At 39.4% G+C, this 13098-nt stretch overlaps 1 protein-coding gene across 2 annotated transcripts; it reads right to left on the bottom strand.

The window, feature by feature from the left end:
* Positions 1-4029: 4029 nt before the first annotated feature.
* On the bottom strand, positions 4030-12573 carry sdf4 (stromal cell derived factor 4). 2 transcript variants are annotated; one of them, XM_084068614.1, is made up of 7 exons: positions 12427-12573; positions 11446-11779; positions 9228-9364; positions 9017-9130; positions 7900-8058; positions 7503-7678; positions 4030-5885 (listed from the first exon to the last, which is right to left on the bottom strand). In XM_084068614.1, exons 2-7 carry the CDS (start codon positions 11751-11753, stop codon positions 5709-5711), a joined length of 1071 nt encoding a protein of 356 aa, XP_083924740.1. In that variant the 5' UTR covers positions 11754-11779; positions 12427-12573; the 3' UTR covers positions 4030-5708. The 2 variants fall into 2 exon arrangements, with proteins under 2 accessions (XP_083924740.1, XP_083924741.1); XM_084068615.1 differs by having other exon boundaries at positions 12399-12517.
* Positions 12574-13098: the final 525 nt, after the last annotated feature.

The raw sequence follows: 13098 nt of genomic DNA, 5'->3' as shown, positions 1-13098 counted from the left end.
ATAGGACACTTATACAGACAGGACGGATAGGACACTTATACAGACAGGACGGATAGGACACTTATACAGACAGGACGGATAGGACAGTTATACAGACGGATAGGACACTTGTGTCATGTTACTATGACACAGTAACATGTTCTATTTTTTGTAAGAATTAGAACATAAGAATTAGAACATTCCCAACATTCCCAACACAAGTCTGCTGGCGGAGACTTGTGCTCCGAGGAGCACTTTTTCTAGTTTTTATTTTTTCATGCTTTTTTTGTACATAGTGGTATTTTTCCTCTGTATTTTTATGTTGATTTTTGAACTGTTTGGTTTCTATGTCTATGAAATGAATGCAAGGACCCCAACGGAAACAAGTCCGCAAGGACTTTTTTGGCCGGACCTTTTAGACAAAAGTATTATAAATGTAACTGTGTTGTTTTACATTCTTTTGCCTAATAAAATTTTCAATCAATCAATCAATCAATCAGCTGTTTTTGATTGTATGACGTCCATACAACGTCCAAGAAGAGGTAGACCTCGTTGCTATAAAGGTAATATCAAATACATTGTAAAAACTAGAAAATGCGCTCCTCGGAGCACAGGTCTCCGCCAGTACTGTTCCTGATTAATCCTGTCTTACCTCACTTCAAAAGATATAAATGATCTTTTGAAGTGACACACCTATTTATAGGGCTCTATTTCATCATGCGTCTCGCTAGCCAATCAAAGCACACCCTTTCAACATATTGTCACGAGTCACGTGAAGCTTGACCAATGTTAGCTTGGTGGACACACGGAAGGACGAGAACGAAAACATAGTCTCCTGGCGGAGACAAAAATCTCAAGCATGCATGTCCACAGTAAGGTGGAATTTTTGAACTGTGAATGGAGTTTCTAGGTGAAAGTGTTTTTTTGAGGTCCCTTAACCCTAACCCTAACCTTCCATCCGCCTCCATTATAAATCTCTGAAGTTTTAAAGGAGTACAATTCTAAAACTATTAAACATTTCAAAGATTCCTTTTAAGGCAAACATGTCCACAGTAAGATGAACATTTTAAAGTATGATTGAGGTTACTAGGCGTAAGTATGTAGTTGTAAGCCTGCCTTTAAATGTCCATTGGCCGCATTGACAATGCATTGGGCGCTTAAAGTTAAATATCTCCAAAACTACAAATGATTTCAAAGAAAAAAATATCAAGCATGCATGTCCACAGTAAGGTGGAATTTTTTAACTGTGAATGGAGTTTCTAGGTGAAAGTGTTTTTTTGAGGTCCCAAAATTGTCCATCGACCTCCATTATAAATCTCTGAACTTTTAAAGGAGTACAATTCTAAAACTATTAAACATTTCAAAGATTCCTTTTCAGGCAAACATGTCCACAGTAAGATGAACATTTTAAAGTATGATTGAGGTTACTAGGTGTAAGTTTGTAGTTGTAAGCCTGCCTTTAAATGTCAATTGGCCGCATTGACAATGCATTGGACGCTTAAAGTTAAATATCTCCAAAACTACAAATGATTTCAAAGAAAAAAATCTCAAACATGCATGTCCACAGTAAGGTGGACTTTTTGAACTGTGAATGGAGTTTCTAGGTGAAAGCGTTTTTTGAGGTCCCAAATTTGTCCATCGACCTCCATTATAAATCTCAGAACTTTTAGAGGAGTACAATTCTAAAACTATTAAACATTTCAAAAATTCCTTGTCAGGCAAACATGTCCATATTAGGATGAACATTTTAAAGTTTGAATGGGGTTTCCATTCTATATATGACATTTTGAATCATTACAGTCAGTTCACCTTCTTTTGGGTCTTGAGTCGAACCAATTACTCCCGTGGAGACATCAAATTTCTCTTTTGGGCCTTGAGTGTTGGGACTCAAGGCCCAAAAGAGAAATTTGATGTCTCCGCGGGAGTAATTGGTTCGACTCAAGACTCTTTTGGGTCTTGAGTCTTGGGACTTTCTACGTGAAAGTGTTTTTTTGAGTTCCCAAATCAGTCCATCGACCTCCATTATAAATCTCTGAACTTTTATAGGAGTACAATTCTAAAACTATTAAACATTTCAAAGATTCCTTTTCAGGCAAACATGTCCATATTAGGATGAACATTTTAAAGTTTAAATTGTTCCCCCAAAAACCTGTTAGGAGTACGTTTCAGGCAATTTAAAGTTGATAGGTAGTACTTTGTAGTGACTTTTTTTTGGGTCCCTAACATTCATCGAGCTCTGGACTTAGTCATTTTTTTTTTCGTTTCGGTAGTGACACCATTGTGTCACTACTGAAACGAAGTTAAATCCGAAAAAATCACTAAGTGTGTGGAGGCCAAAATTGTTCCCCCAAAAACCTGTTAGGAGTACGTTTCAGGCAATTTAAAGTTGATTGGTAGTACTTTGTAGTGACTTTTTTTTGGGTCCCTAACATTCATCGAGCTCTGGACTTAGTAATTTTTTTTTCGTTTCGGTAGTGACACCATTGTGTCACTACCGAAACGAAGTTAAATCCGAAAAAAATACTAAGTGTGGAGGCCAAAATTGTTCCCCCAAAAACCTGTTAGGAGTACGTTTCAGGCAATTTAAAGTTGATTGGTAGTACTTTGTAGTGACTTTTTTTTTGGTCCCTAACATTCATCGAGCTCTGGACTTTTTTTTTTTTTTTTCGTTTCAGTAGTGACACCATTGTGTCACTACCGAAACGAAGTTAAATCCGAAAAAATCACTAAGTGTGGAGGCCAAAATTGTTCCCCCAAAAACCTGTTAGGAGTACGTTTCAGGCAATTTAAAGTTGATTGGTAGTGACTTTTTTTTTGGTCCCTAACATTCATCGAGCTCTGGACTTAGTAATTTTTTTTCCGTTTCGGTAGTGACACTACCGAAACGAAGAAAAAAATGTTCCCCCAAAAACCTGTTAAGAGTACGTTTCAGGCAAGTTAAAGTTGATTGGTAGTGACTTTTTTTTTTGTCCCTAACATTCATCGAGCTCTGGACTTAGTCATTTTTTTCCCGTTTCGGTAGTGACACTACCGAAACGAAAAAAAAATTGTTCCCCCAAAAACCTGTTAGGAGTACGTTTCAGGCAATTTAAAGTTGATGGTAGTGACTTTTTTTTTGGTCCCTAACATTCATCGAGCTCTGGACTTAGTACATTTTTTTCCGTTTCGGTAGTGACACTACCGAAACGAAAAAAAAATTGTTCCCCCAAAAACCTGTTAGGAGTACGTTTCAGGCAATTTAAAGTTGATTGGTAGTGACTTTTTTTTTGGTTCCTAACGTTCATCGAGCTCTGGACTAATTGATTTTTTTTCCGTTTCGGTAGTGACACTACTGAAACGAAAAAAAAAAAATTCCCCAAAAAACCTGTTAGGAGTACGTTTCAGGCAATTTAAAGTTGATTGGTAGTGACTTTTTTGTGACTCTTTTCTTGGTCCCTAACATTCATCGAGCTCTGGACTTACTAATTTTTTTTCCGTTTCGGTAGTGACACTACCGAAACGAAAAAAAAATTGTTCCCCCAAAAACCTGTTAGGAGTATGTTTCAGGCAATTTAAAGTTGATTGGTAGTGACTTTTTTTTTGGTCCCTAACATTCATCGAGCTCTGGACTTAGTAATTTTTTTTCTGTTTCGGTAGTGACACTACCGAAACGGAAAAAAAATTGTTCCCCCAAAAACCTGTTAGGAGTACGTTTCAGGCAATTTAAAGTTGATTGGTAGTGACTTTTTTGTGACTCTTTTTTTCGTCCCTAACATTCATCGAGCTCTGGACTTAGTAATTTTTTTTAACCTGTTAGGAGTACGTTTCAGGCAATTTGCTCGACAAGGTCTAGCTCCTTTTCAGCCTGGCTTGGCGTTCACGGAACGGAATAAACCAGGCTGTACGGACCAGACTTTGTCAAACCTGGATTTGACTTAAATCCAGGCTTATTGAATTCTCCTTTTGTGTAATAGGCCCCCGGTCCAGCTGAAATATTACAAAATCTAAACAAATAAGTCAATAGTCCAATCTTTCATTAATCAAGTGTTAAGAAAACCAGGTTCTCAGTGATTGATAAGAAATATTTGTTTACAATAAAATTGCAATACAGTTATATAAAGCTGTGTGACATTCCATCATCATAAATCTTATCTTACAAGAAAGGACCAACAACAGAGAGGACCTTTGTGTGATCCAAACAGCACTCCACAGGATATTGTAAAATGCAACATAACTGAGGAATGCATATTACTTAAGCTTGATTTACAGTATGCTTCGGCAACAAGTGTCAGGCGATGTGTCGCTTGAATAAAATAACATATTTGCACATTTTCAATACACAATACTTCTTTCTTTTTTACTGTATGTGGCTCACATGGGGCAAGCCATCTAGAAGAGGGTCTGTGTGTGGCACCGTGTAGGTGTCCATGGCTAATCTCACAAACCACTGGACTGATCAGAGACAACTTTCTTGTTCACACTGCCAGTATGCCAAGGAAGTACCTCCCCTAATACTTTTTCATATATTGTGAATATTCTTTAAAGTTTTAGAAGTGACATTTATACTGTAAGTCAATGGAGTTTGGATTGGGCTAAAACATAGCCCAAATATGGTTATGACCGAAATCAGATTGGCCACATGATGGCCACATGACATCCAAGATCCACAAGGAAGCCAGGCCGTGATTAGATCACGTCTTGTTTAGCGACACGTCACCTGACACTTTCACCGTAGCACAAATCAGTCTTTAGTTTGCATAAGCAAAGCATGTCGAAACACAAGGTACTGTACATGACTGTATAGATGAACCAAGCATGTACAAATAAACAAGGTGACTGTCAAGGTAACCATTCAACATCCCTGAAAAGCATTAACTACCATGACAATTTTCTGAATGAGAAGCTCCATTAGAATGAAGCAACACAAAAAAGTTAAAATTTTGCAAGTGTTAGACAGTTTCATACGGTTTGATATTGAGGGAAAAAAACTATAATTTCCAGTTCTCTCTAGTGCTATAACTAATAGGTAGAGTACACCGAACTGAAACAGACTACCGTAAATCTGATTTTATTCATAACGTGGGTTAAAGCTCTTTAAAATGAAGCATGACAATCTATTATACCTTGTCTGTAAGTTTGTAAGGACGGATACCATCTACTGTCATAACAACTTCTAAGATCACCTGATTGATATATCAACTGCAAGTATGGAGAAAGCAGTGGTAATTAAACAATTGTGCTTCACCTTTTAACTGCAAGTGACATCTCTGTAAGGACAATCTCCTTTAAGCAGCATTATATTAAAATTTACTCTGTCATTCCATCTGACAAGCACGGAGAGATGTGAATGAATGACATATTTACATTGTATACAATTGCCCCAGCTAATGTGAATGAGTTTGTGGTACAAACGATACATCCTACGGTACAAATAATGGACCTTGTTGTGCCTTTCTCGTTACTGCACTAGGAAGGAGACAGCTCTAATCTTGAAGTTCCTCATATACACACACACATATATATATCAATATATCAACACAAACAAATTTTGGAGAGCTCAAAAATTACCATCCATACAAAGTGAGTCCAACGGCACACACAGAGGACAGGGCCAAGGCAACGGTTAACTTAATGACGAAGGAGAGGAAGGGTGTTTCAATGCATTTGAGTCAACGGTGGAGCAGGCCGGAGTGGCTAGGCTTTCACAACGCCTGCTTACTGAGGGAAGGGCAGGGTTGGAAGGGGCAGTTTCAGAATTCCTCGTGAACATTCCTGGCGTAGTCCATGAGCTTACTGCCAGTAAAGTATTCACTGTACTTGAGAATTTCCTCCAGCTCCAGGTTGTGGTTCTGGTTCTCGTCTGCCACGGCAATCATCTGCTTGGCCTCGTTCAGCGCGTTGTACTCGTTCATCGGGTCCATGTACTCCTGACCAGCAGGGGGAGACGGAGACACAGAGAGAAGGATGTGAGGTCAAGGATGAAGAAGAGAAAAAACAGATACTGTATACTGTATATCAGCAGCCTCTCTTTCACCTTAGCACAATCCATATCTTTGCATGCAGGCAAAACACAGACTGAATTGAAGAATGTTGTTTTCTCTGTGCCTTTCATTCATCATCGCTTTAGGGCAGAAATCTCGTATCTACATTTTGCAACTTTCTATGTTTTTGGGGGAAATTAATGTCCTACTTCGTCGTACAAGAGTGTCGAGCAAAAGAAGTGAAAATAGCCGATCGACAAGGCTATTTTTACAACTTTTGAAAATCTTTGAAAGTGGTTAAGTGTGTCTGTGGGTTTTATAAATATTGAACCCATGAAAATTATTAATAAGACTGTGTAAAAGTAAAAGTCAGAAATTCATAATTTACTTGAGTAAAAGCACAAAAGTATTGGCATCAAAATGTACTTAAAGTACCAAAAGTAGAAAGTAGTCATTGTGCAGAATGTCCCGTTTCACAAGTTCAAAATGTATGAATGTTTTTTGAAAATAACAGATCTACAAGCTCACCATGTGTCGCATCCATAGACTGTATAAATGAGATGGACAAACCCCCTCCGCTGCTTTCTACAGACCGAAAATGAAGCCGATTGTTGCAAGACTGTAGGTCCGCCATCTTTCAATACGCGTCAGAATGAGACCAGACCATTATTGGTTGGGTAGCTTGTCAATCAAGAGCGGGGGGCGGGGAATGAATGCTACTGGTTGTGTAGCTTGTCAATCAAATCATCCCGCCCCTCCTAGAGAATAGCCTACTTTATCGTCAATTTTATAATAAATAGGACCATAATTTAGCAAAACGCATATCCTGATGATTGAAAGGAGACTTTAAACTAGCGACTGGAAGCATATAGAATTTATGACAATTTTTATTACAGTAAGAAAATCTAGTCTAAAGTTTGTCAAAAAACCCATTCACTTGCATTAAAATAAATTCTTTCTGACACCACAGGTCGGCGCAGGGTAAAACAGCGCCACTCTGGCCATTTTGTCGGCCTCATCGTAAATATCTAAGACTTGCCCCTTGGTCGCATCGCGACACATTATGAGCTTGTAGATCGGCTATTTTCAAATGGTCGAAATATATATAGGGCTTAAGTGGTTAATGTATGTTTTGTGATAGTAATCTAAATCTGCAAAGTAACTTGTAACTAAAGTTTTCAAATAATTGTCGTGGAGTAAAAGTACAATATTTGCCTCTGAGATGTAGTGGAGTAGAAGTAAAAGTATTGAAAATGGGAAATACTCCAGTAAAGTAAAAATCCTCAAAAGTGTACTTAAGTACTGTACTTGAGTAAATCTACTTAGTTACTTTACACCACTGACCGTGTGACTATATAACTACATTAGATACATTGGAGCACAGGTTCTTTCTTTTTTTTTCGGTTTCCGGAAAAGTAACAGTTTTGGACATACAAGGTTTCTGCCCGACAGCGACGATATCAGCATAGTGTTCGCCCACTCTTTTGCATTTCTTTGCATGCAGGCAAAACAGGGGCCCAATTGATCAATTTTGTTTTCTTTGTGCCTTTCATTTGCACATACCTCCAGTTCATCCATCGTTACGATGTTGTCATGATCCGCATCAATGACGTCCTCAAACTCCTTCTTCCTCTCTCGGACCCAGTCATCGTCAATGTCCTGTGCCTGCTGGTTCTCCACCGTGCCCATGGGCAGGGAGATGAACTCAGACAGAGTCAGCTTTTTATCACCGTCCTGGTCTGTCAACAAAGCACGACAAACACATCTGTCTTGGGTGTCATCGTCATCATCATCATCATAAGCCTACGCACTTACCAAAACACCCATAATCATTAAGTTCAGCCTCTGTTCACACTGCAACCACAGCTTTTATTACTGTACTAGACTAATAAATACTGGTGTGCGGGCAGGTGTACTGTACATAGCAGCACATGTTATGAATATGCTATATGAACCATACCTAGGTCACGAACAATCTCCTTCACCATGTATTTGAGCATGCCTCGGCTATGCTCAGGGTGAAGGAAGGAGAGGAACTCCTGCTCATTCAGCAGTTGGTCTGCAGGGGGGTCGTCTGCCTGGAACCAGCGGTCTTTCAGGCTTTCCAGGACCTCCTGGGCTGCAAAGACGGAGATAAGACACAAGATAGATAATAATGATTAGTACGACTCAACATCATTGTGCCCCACATTGAAAAGACAACCAGATATCCACAGCTGAACAAATATCCTGTTAATATCCTGAACAAAACCAATCAAATAAGCTCTACTAAATGAGCGTTGTATACTCTTTACAACTGCTGCCACTGGTCAGCCTCAGCTCCACGCTTCCATTCTGAACTAATAACATACACACTTACTAATAGAATTTCACTAATAGAATGGCCCATTTAATTGGGGAGATTTGCACTACTCATTTGCTTGTATGCAGCATAGTCTCATGCAGCTGTTACTTCCTCTAGGATTGCAGCTCAGCGTCCACCATCATGAGTTGTCCTGACTGAACTGAATCATTAGAGAGACTGGACTGCCTGTGATCCGTTCACTTTGCAGGTTGCAGATCCGGTCAAGAGCAGATACAGAAATATCCTTTGTGCGTCTCTATGTGTGTGCGTGCAAATTACCAGATACAGCAGGCGGTCTACACCAGATCAGATCACTGAGCAATAAATAGATTATCGCAAAACAACGTGCTTGGAAAGGGTGCTTTGATTGGCGATTTATTATTCCTTTCAAAACAGTTTAATTTGCAATTTCAAAGAAAAGTTGCATTTGAGTTTCATATTGACATTCGTATGGAAGTTTAGTAGCCAACAAGTAGCCTAATTGTTGAGTTTGAAATTGTTTTGTGTCAACATCAACACATTATTCTGTGGTACACACACCATTTGATCTTTTTTTACATTTTCTACACATGATATGTGCTTGAATGTGGAAAAAACGAAACAAAAAAAACATGAGCAGATGAAAGTTGGTGTATACTGTAGTTCCGGCAAGAACTTCAAACCACTTTCACCCCTGCTGTTCATTCATCAGAGTTCTTGTACAAATGTGACTGTATGTTATGTTCATACTTACTTTCCTCGTCCACCTTCACATCTTCATTATTTTTTATTTTCTCAGCAACTTCTTTCTCGTTGAATCCTTTGCTACCCAGGAATTTCACCCGGTATTCGTCCCATGTAACGTGACCTTCGGTTGAGGAGAAAGCATAATTTTGAGGCAGTCTGGGACACAATGTAGCAGTTTGGCCATGATCTTAGCAATGCCTGTCCAATGTCTCTCTCACCATCTTTATCTGGGTCAACTGCACGGAAACTCAGCTTGTTCTCCTTTACAGCCTCCTGGAAATGCTCCTCGGTCTTCTCCATGATCCAGCGCTGCATCTCCTTGGCACTCACACTCCTGTCTCTGTTCAGATCCACCCTGAGTGAGTGGGGATAGCAGACTGTTAATGAAATATTCAAGTCACCACGAGTGACAACGCCTATTCCTTTTTAGAGTTGTAGAGATGTTAAACACATGTAATCTGCATCAGCCACAGGCTGCTGCATCTGACTGGCTTGTATCCAAACCACACTCAAATCTTATATATTTTATTTTATTATGTATACACATTTTATTGTTGTGTTGTTATTTGTCTCTACTCTTATAACTATCCATTTTGTGACTGCAATTTGTCAGAACTTGTATGGTAAATAATTTCACCCACACTTACACCTGTAAAACTGTAATGTTATATGAACTTGGAAGTTGAACTTGTATACTTTAAGTTCCTATTTGTCGGTATCACAATGAAAACTATTTTTTCAATGTTTTAAAGAAAAAGTACTGCGACATTTATTTTCTTACATTTTTTTTGTTGTTATCAATATAGTCTTTGTGTTTTGCCAATTATTTGGGGGCCCATTTGCAACATACTCACAGCCCACAGTTTGGGAATCGCTGGTCTAGAAGAGTTATGTCAGTGGTGGCGTGTGCAGACTTTATTGACTGGGGTGGTCTAAGTGGGGCACTGACTTACTGTATGCAGGGATGGAATTTAAGTAAGAGCACAGTGGTTCTCAAAGTCATGGCACCCTAGGGCCTAGGGTGCAAATGAGTAACGCAAATCTCCCCAATTAAATGGGCCATTCCATTACTGAAATTCTATTAGTAAGTGTGTATGTTATTAAGTTTAGAATAGAAGCGAGGAGCTGAGGCTGACCAGTGGTCAGCTAGCAGCAGTTGTAAAGTACACAGACTATATTTGCTCTGCGCATTTCATGCACAACGCTCATTTAGTAGAGCTTATTTGATTGGGTTTTTTTCAGGATATTAACAGGATATTTGTTCAGGATATTGTTCAGGTGTAGATATCCGATTGTCTTTTATTTAAGTACCGTAATATGACATAAATGTAGTGTGCTATAAAGTAACAATGTAACTCAAGGTTACTCAGGGTGCCGTGGATGGAAAGGTAATTTACAGGGGTGACCTGAGTAAAAAAAAACGTTTGAGGACCACTGCCATAGACGCAAAAAATGAAAAAGTACCAAAATCGTTGCACTGCTCCAATTGGTTACATTTGTACACAGCACGGATTTACAAATGGATAAATTAACACTGAGGATTTTACAGTGGCGTTTTAAATCTGGAGCTTTTGTTTGAAATGTGCTCAACGTTAATGCATTTAAGTAAAGCTTTCCATTACCATATAGGGTTCAATTAAATTGTCAGGGTCTTTGCTTCCTCCTGGTGCAAGAAATTTGTCAAGCAACAGAAGAGGATTAGGCTAAAAGAAAAGAAAATGGATTGAGGCGTTTGCCTCTGTATGAATCAGCTTCCAAGCCATAATTATGACACTACTTTGCTATTGTATATTTTAAAAGAGAAATGTTGACAATACAGTATCCCGTAGCCATGATGAGATGACTGAGATGACCTGACTGTATTCAGAAACACAGGTGGGGCTGGCTCGAGTGTCAGCTGTGATTTCAGTTATCTAAAAGCGAACTTATTTAGTCAGAACAACCTGCACTTAAACAAAGATTGATTATGCAACCATGCCCACAGGCACAGACATGAAATACGAGACATGAATAACGCAAGTTACACAGTAACCTGTAGTACCTCACCTGCACCTCGCCTCATATGCAGCCACTTTTGCATTACCAATGTTGTGACACACAGTAGCCTTTGCATGTTTAAATTTGACAGCTTGACCCAAGGGTGTGATACACACAAAGGAATTAATTGTCATGACCTTCTGAAATTCTGACAGCATAACAGTGGACAACAGTGCAGTGTTCTAGAAGACAGCTGTGTGCTCTGCAGTGTATACTCAAATCAAATCAAAGCATCACAGTGTGTCATGAGTCATGACTCATAACCAGTTTAGGAACATTGCACAGGCTTCCGTTTTGTGTCAGGTCAGGTCAATGTAAATTAATTGCCAATTGGCCTTCACATTAGAGTAGGGGGGGGGGAACCAGATTGAAAACATTGTAAGTAAGCGCATATCTTACTTGGTGAAGATGTCAATTAGCTTTTTCCGGTTCCTCCTGGGCTCAGAGTCCTCTTCAAACTCCTCCATATCTTTGCCCAGGAACACCTCCTGATGGAAGTCCTTGTTGAGGTGGCCATCCATCTCCATCTTTACCCCATTCAGGTGGTCGGGGGGCAGTATCTCATTCTCATCCTTGCCTGTTGGATTCTTCTCTTTTAGGGCTGACATGTTGGCTGGTCGTGCGTGGACATCCGTGGCGTGGAGCAGGACACACAACACCAAGGACACAACCAAGTGCCTGCAACACACTTGCCTTAAAGTGGCCATGATGCTTCTGTTGACCTGCAGACGCCCTGAGTTGGAGATAGAGAGATAACATAAGTTACATAACATCACACTTCTAGAGGCACAATAATCCATCATTATCCAACAATGTTGTGACTTTTTTTATTAAATAGTTTTAAGGAAAGAAATGCTGCTTGTCCCAAAGGGACTGCAAAAGATTGCTGCTATTTGTTACAAAAAGCTTTATACCCCGAATATATAACATGTATATATAAGTTATATAATATAACGACGCAATGTGACATAGCTCTGTTTACACAATGCTGTACCCCCTGTATACTCTCCCCATTTTCAACTGTTTTTGTTAAATTTTGACACTTGCTCTGTCAATGTAAACGTATGTTTTCTCCTGCCAATAAAGCTCCTTTGAATTGAAATTGAATTTCCTACGGATCATCTCTTCTCACAAGCTTCATTCATCAAATATGACGTTGTGTAGAAGACAGTTTCACTTATAAATGAATGGGTGATCCATCCCCACTGCCAGAAAGCTATGATAGCTAAACACTGCTAACGCTAACTGCTCGTTAGTCAATCAATGTCGTACTGTAAATAACGCGCATTAATGCTAACACACCGGCTAAGGAATAGCATTGGGCTTTTGCTATTATTAAATACATGACGTACTGTAAGGCGAAGAGGACAACCAACCAACCTGTGTGACGCTCTCCTCCGACTAAACAAAGTTCAGATGAATAGTAAGGAAATGGAAGATGCTTGGCTAGTAGCAGAGTCTCCAGTTGACTAGGAGGTGTTTCATGTCATTACCGTCACAGAGCCAAACAACCCTGTGCAGCAGCTTCAGCAAGCTGTCAGATGCTACAGTGTTGCCACATTGTGTGAGAGAAATAAGTAACCAGGTCCATGATAACATGCCCAAAAGAAGCGACTATTATAGGCCATATAAGTAATTTAAATCTATATTCGTCAGCTAAATTGAAATAATAATAAAAAAATCTTGGGGGAAAAAGTAAAGTAAACACCAATGGTGGTGCAGGAGTCCCTGGCACAAAACATTTTCAGATGGGGGGTTAGTTAGTTGGGAGACAAATACTTTTTAAATTGAAAAACAAGCCCAAATAAGCAACTACACTTTAGAAACAAGCCCCGAAAATCGCAACCCGCAACTACCAATATTTACAAGAAACTAAACAGAAAAAGAAGCCCAAAGTCGCTTATAATAAGCGGACATGGCAACGCTGTATACTTCCTGTACACGTGGCTCCTCCACAGACTCTGGCGTAGGACACGTTTTTTTCAGCCATGGATGATGAATGGTTGCATCAATAACATGTTCTACGCGAAGCACCAGCTGATAGCGAAATGC

Source organism: Gymnoscopelus microlampas (assembly GCF_963454915.1).
Source record: "Gymnoscopelus microlampas genome assembly, chromosome: 10".
Taxonomy (NCBI): domain Eukaryota; kingdom Metazoa; phylum Chordata; class Actinopteri; order Myctophiformes; family Myctophidae; genus Gymnoscopelus; species Gymnoscopelus microlampas.
This window is presented reverse-complemented; position numbering and strand designations above follow the sequence as displayed.

What these genes read in the sequence shown, in the direction of transcription:
- sdf4 (XM_084068614.1), bottom strand. Translation starts at nt 11,753, where the DNA reads ATGGCCACTTTAAGGCAAGTGTGTTGCAGGCACTTGGTTGTGTCCTTG. An exon ending in GGAGATTGTTCGTGACCTAG is followed by an intron (nt 7,679 to 7,899) that starts GTATGGTTCATA and finishes CTTTGTTGACAG; the next exon opens with ACCAGGACGGTGATAAAAAG. An exon ending in TAACGATGGATGAACTGGAG is followed by an intron (nt 5,886 to 7,502) that starts GTATGTGCAAAT and finishes CCTGCTGGTCAG; the next exon opens with GAGTACATGGACCCGATGAA.